General features: G+C 42.3%; 1 protein-coding gene across 1 annotated transcript in view; it reads right to left on the bottom strand.

Annotated features, from left to right (window-relative positions):
• Window positions 1–672: 672 nt before the first annotated feature.
• Window positions 673–5,684, bottom strand: part of dmbx1a (diencephalon/mesencephalon homeobox 1a) — a 10,431-nt gene continuing 5,419 nt past the window's right edge. The window contains exons 4-5 of the mRNA XM_037681498.1: window positions 1,505–1,886; window positions 673–1,112 (exon numbers count right to left, since the gene is read on the bottom strand). Coding sequence (XP_037537426.1) covers window positions 673–1,112; window positions 1,505–1,886 — 822 coding nt within the window. The remainder of the gene's footprint in view (window positions 1,113–1,504; window positions 1,887–5,684) is intronic.

Below are 5,684 nucleotides of genomic sequence, written 5' to 3'. Positions count from 1 at the left end.
CCCCCGTTCTTATGCTCGGTTTGAGCCTCAGCAAGAATTCACCAGTTTAGATCATTAAGATGTAGTATGTATAACTAGAGACAAGGCTGGTAACCAGACATTGAAGCCACAGAAAAAGAGCTCCTACTGGTGGATAGCTGCAGTACAATTTATAAGTCCCGCCCCTCCATACAAACTTATGGGACATGTTTCTGACTGAAGTAGTTCAGGTCATTTATGTGTTGATTTTTATAGTTCCACGCTGCTGTATGTGTGTGCATTTTCCCCACGTTTAGTTTTAATTAGTCACTTGAAGCCTAAAGAAAAGTGTCACTGTGACTGACAGAGGGACAGTCTGTTGGTGAACTGGGAGGCTTGTAGGAGTGACTTAAGTATCAAGGTTACATCCCTAATTTACAGTCTTTGACTCCAAGTGTCCAACATGGCAGCTTCCTAAAAAAAAACGGACATTTTGTTTTCAGTTTTGAACCACAGGAGGAAGCAGAGGTGCTTCATTCATATTTAATAATGGTAACAGTCTAGAGACAGCCTAATGCACTGAGTTGCTGCCATGTTGGCATTTGAACAGGTGGACCCAGTAAAGCAGCCAGTGTGCTGAAGATCTGGCTCGGTACAGAATGTGGGTTGTGACTCCGGCTGAATTGACACAAGCCCCCACCCTTCATCTGAACCTCAGTTAGACAGTGTGTCCAATCCCAGAGAGGCGGCGTGCTGCTTGGCCCTCAGACGCAGGTTCTCGATGCTGGTGGTCTTGCTGTTGTGACTGGTGAGTCCGCTGGCAGCAGACGCCTGCAGCAGTGGACTGTTCCACACCTGCTGGGCATGATGGGACAGCGACTGATAGTAGGACTGGCAGGGCAGAGATCCCAGTGGAGCAGGGGGCATGCTCACATTCATCCCCAGGTAGGGAAGGGAAGATGGGGCTGCGAGGTCAAACGCTGGATAGGGCACCAAGTTGTTGGTGGCCGCCATGTGCTGGCGGAACTGTTCTTGCAGCCGAAACAGGCTGAGAGGGGAGGAGGAGTAAGAGTGGCTCTGAGACAGGGGGCTGGGGTTGGCCAGACTGCTGCTGGAGGAGGAGGGCGTCCCGGACGGAGAAGCCAAGGGAGAATCTGCAAATAGGAAGGAATTCTTCTCAGTATGGTAATAATTACAGGGTGATGGATCGATTATCACCTGCCGCTGAAAGAGGATGGTAATAATGGTTTTGCTTGTGTCTGTGCTTGCTGGTCTGTCTGTTAGTAAAATATCTCATGCATCACTACATTAATTTGAATGAAGGTTCCAATAAATAATAATTGAATATGACTGATTAACTTTTGGGGTAAATCCAATCCAAAATGGTTTCCACAGCTAATAAACCTTGGCAAACAGACAACGCATTATGATTCTATGAGTCTTACAGATATTGAGCGAATGGGTCATGTGGTAGTAGTTGAGAGTGTCACGTCTCATGATACTGCATGAGATTTTAGTGGAAAAAGGAGCATTGTTCTGTTCTGACCTGGTTTTGGGCTCAGTCTTTTGCAGGGTGAGGATGTGTCTCCAGGTGTCAGCAGCACCCGCTCACATTTCATCTGCTCTCTGGTAGATTTGCTCTCGTCCTCTTTATCAGTGATGTTGTCCTCTGTTGCCGAGTCGCTGCCTGAGTGCTCTGCTGAGGTAACGTTCAGCTCCATGTCCACAGGTAGGGGACGGACCACGAGCGCCTCTGTCTCCACGGAGGAGGACGAGGATGATGAGGGAGGGAGCTGAGTGTCAGGAAGGACAGCGCCCTCCTTCTCACTTCCTCCTTCTCCTGACGCCTCCTTCTGCTTTTGGAGCTGCTCCTTCTGGAGGCTGCGCTGCTTCTTACGAAACTTTGCTCTGCGGTTTTTAAACCAAACCTGGAAACAGAGGCCCATAAAAGCAGAGACAATTACTGTGATAGTTGAAGCTTTATTTATTATTATTATTATCAGTAGTAGTAGTGGTAGTAGTACTGGTAATGGTAGTAGTAGTAGTAGTATTGGCTGCCACCTGTTATTTTTACTCTACAAACTATAACCTGAATCGACTGTGTTTGTAAAATAGTTCATACATCTCCAGTTATAACTCAGTCAGTTTTACAGATATTGGGACAAACTGTGTGTGGCAGTAGCTGTTTCTTTTTTCATTCAGTCAACCTTTATGTCTACAAGTTAGTGCGACGGAGTCACGAAGACTCATTTACAAGAGGGACCTGTTTTAGACAGACAACAATAAACTACAGTAAAACGCATATATAATAAAAGTAGTGTTATAAAACAATAAATCAAAGTGGCGCAGAGGTTAGAAGATGGGCCTGTGATTGGAAAGTTGCAGATTCAACTCCCGGTACTGTCAACATCAAAATGTGGGTGGAAAAGGTGAAACACCCACACCTGCCTTCACCCTCATTCACCCCACTCTGGGCCCCTGAGGAAGGCCCTTAACCCCCACCATCTGCTCCCTAAACAGGTCTCTCTTGAAAATGAGTTCTTATGACTCATTGAGACTACCTGCATAAATAAAGGCTAAATGAAAAAAATAAATAAATAAAACAGGGTAAAATACTAAAAACAAGAACATATTTGCTTTGATGTTTCTATTGACATTATCAAATGTTTAAATTCCCCTAAAGAAATTAAGGTGGACAACTTCATGTCTTGTTGCAAGGTGTTCCAGGAAACAGGAGAAGCGTAGGAAAAGGCCTTTTTGACAATTCAGTCCGCACTGAGGGAACGCTGCAGGTAATGATGGCCTGAGAGAGCATGGTGTAACTGCACTGGACGGCGTGACATGTGGGCGGAGATATAAGAAGGTAGCAGACCAAGGAGTGATTTATAGATGAAGAAGAACCAGTGTGAGAGCCTACGTGTAGATGATGACCAACTGACCAGTGAGTACAGGGTGCAGTGATGGGTATGATAGTTACAACCAGTTCTGAATCTTAGCGCACCATGGTAGACAGCATCCAACATCTGCAAGCAGCTGGCAGGAGCATTCATGTGAATAATGTCACCATAGTAAATGGCCGGTAGGAAGGTAGTGGTTACAAGGCGTTTCATGACATTCAGAGTTAAGCAAGATCTATTTCTGAAAAAGAAACTCAGTTTTAATTTCAGGTCCTTTATCAAGTTTTTGATATGTGGTTTAAAAAAGAAGTGTGCATTGACTAAAATTCCCAAGTATTTGTAAGAATCCACAAACTCAATAGGAACATCATGCATGGATGAGATAGGAAGAAGAACTGGTATCAACTTCCTGTTTGAAAACAACATTCCTTTATCATCCCCCATAGATTTTTGTACCTGGATTATTGAGCGTGAACCTTGATTAACATCTTATTGGTTTAGTCAGCATTTAGCACCATTTTGAGATGGAATAAGTCTGACTGAACGATGTCAAATGCAGACTGTAGAAACTGGAAAACCTTGGCAACTGTGACAGCTTGATAATAAACAACGGTGTCGTCGGCACAAAGATTCAAGGATGCGGCAGGAATGTTTTACCTACATTAATTACGTTATATAAATTGTAAAAAGAGTGGGACCTAAAACTGAGTCTTGTGGCGCACCATTAGCGACCGTTAGGTAGCTACAAATGTAGATGAAGTACCATTTTGTTTAACACTTTGCCTCCAACCTGAGAAATAGTTTGAGAACCAGCCAACAGTGTGATCTGAGAAGTCAATATCTGAGAGCTTGTGTAAGATGTCATGATCTACAGTATCAAAGGCTTTGGGCAGGTCTAAGTAAAGTGCAGCACAGTAATCCTTAGCGTCCAAAGCTTCAACAACATCATTAAAAACCTTTAGCGAAGCAGTCATTGTGTTGTTTCCTGAAGCCAGATTGCATGGAAGATAAAATATTAAAATAGTCCAAATACTTCTCGATTTGAGTATTTATTAGTTTTTCTAAAACCTTAGCTAAAATACAGAGTTTGGAGATAGGTCGATAATTGTTCAAAATAGTGGGGTCTCCTCCCTTCAATAATGGTAGAACAAACACTGTTTTCCAAGCATCTGGGACAGTATTATGTTGTACAGACAGACTGAAAATGTATGACACCGGTTCTGCTATAATTTGTGCAGCTAGAATTAAGAAGTAAGGAGGGAGGTCATCAGGGCCTGCAGATTCTCTAGTATCCAGCTCTTTTAACAGTTTGGTAACCTCACTGACAGAGAACGGTGAAAAAGAGAATGTATGGTTTACTGAGGTTTGACTTATTGGTGGAGAAGGTGATTTACCTTTAGAAACTGTACCAAACAAGGAACTGGAGGCTACAAGATGTTTGAAACAGTTTAGCATCTCATACTTGTTTGACACAGGAACAGAGCTGACAAATAATTGTGGTGGCAGATCAGATGACTGAGTGCTGCCATCAAGAGATTTAATAGTTTTCCAGAAGCTCTTAGGATCGTTTAGATTTTTGGTGGTCTGAGGTAGATAGTAGTTTCGTTTTGCAGCTTTAATGGAAGCTGTACAGCGATTCCTTAACTGATGAAATTGCAACCACTGGGTGTCCGAACCAGTCTGTCTTGTTGTTGCCCAAAGCTGGTCCCTCCTGTGCAAGAGGAGGTAAAGTAAACTCAGAGGTAAAGCTGGTGTCAGGTCTGTCTGTTGACAAAATAGCCCATGAACTACAGGACAGATTTTTATTAAACATCCATAAAATAATAATTGAATGTATTTCTAAAACTGATTCACATTTGAGTCAGTTCATTTCAAGGCGACTGCCAAAGTAAATCAACATTAGCAAACACAGGGAAGTGGCTATAACTCATTCAGGTGGAGCGAGATTAAGCTAAAGTGTTTTAGTCATTAACAACACATGCTGCAAGATATCAGAATATTGCATGAAATTATTAATATGTAATTTACAAGATTTTAGCCAAACGGCTCCAGCTCCATCCTTTACTTATCATCAGATGACAGACAAAGATAATCTCAGTCTAAAACTCAGATATTCAAGGTCATGGGGCGTATGCATACCTTCAAGAAATGCTGGACCTTTATTTAAATAAAATTTTAAAAAGATAACTAAATAAAAGCCATAGTAGCAATAATATGCATGTCCACAATTTACATCTGGAATATTTTTTGGACACGTGAGATTTTGATTTACTTATTTTAAAAATCTGAATTACTAGTTTTTCAACATAAAGTGTTTCACTTGTTTATAATGTCATGACACAGCTAATTATCACTACAAAACAAAGATAAAAATAAAAACCGTAAACCATATTTTACAATGCCAACAACAATAATAATGTTTTTTATTTTGCATGGTGGCGCAGTTGGTAAAGCTGCCGCCTCTCAGTAAGCAGGTTGCCCGGTTCAAATCCTGGCCGGAGACCTTTCTGGGTGGAGTTTACATGTTCTCTCTGTGCATGAGTGGGTTTTCTCCAGGTACTCCAGTTTCCTCCCACAGACAAAAAACATGCATGTTAGGCTGATTGGTAACTCTAAATTGTCTCTAGGTGTGTGAGAGAGTGATGGTTGTTTGTCTTGTTTGTCTCTTTGTGTCTCTGTGATGGACTGGAGACATGTCCAGGGTGTCTCCTGCCGCTCACACAGTGACTGTGGGACAAGGGCGCCATGACCCCACAACCCTTAAAAAGGAAGAAGTGGGTAAAGATGATGGATGGATGGATGGATGGATGGATGGATGGATGGATGGAT

Source organism: Nematolebias whitei, chromosome 9, assembly GCF_014905685.2.
Source record: "Nematolebias whitei isolate Nwh7 chromosome 9, NemWhi1, whole genome shotgun sequence".
NCBI classification, from domain to species: domain Eukaryota; kingdom Metazoa; phylum Chordata; class Actinopteri; order Cyprinodontiformes; family Rivulidae; genus Nematolebias; species Nematolebias whitei.
This window is presented reverse-complemented; position numbering and strand designations above follow the sequence as displayed.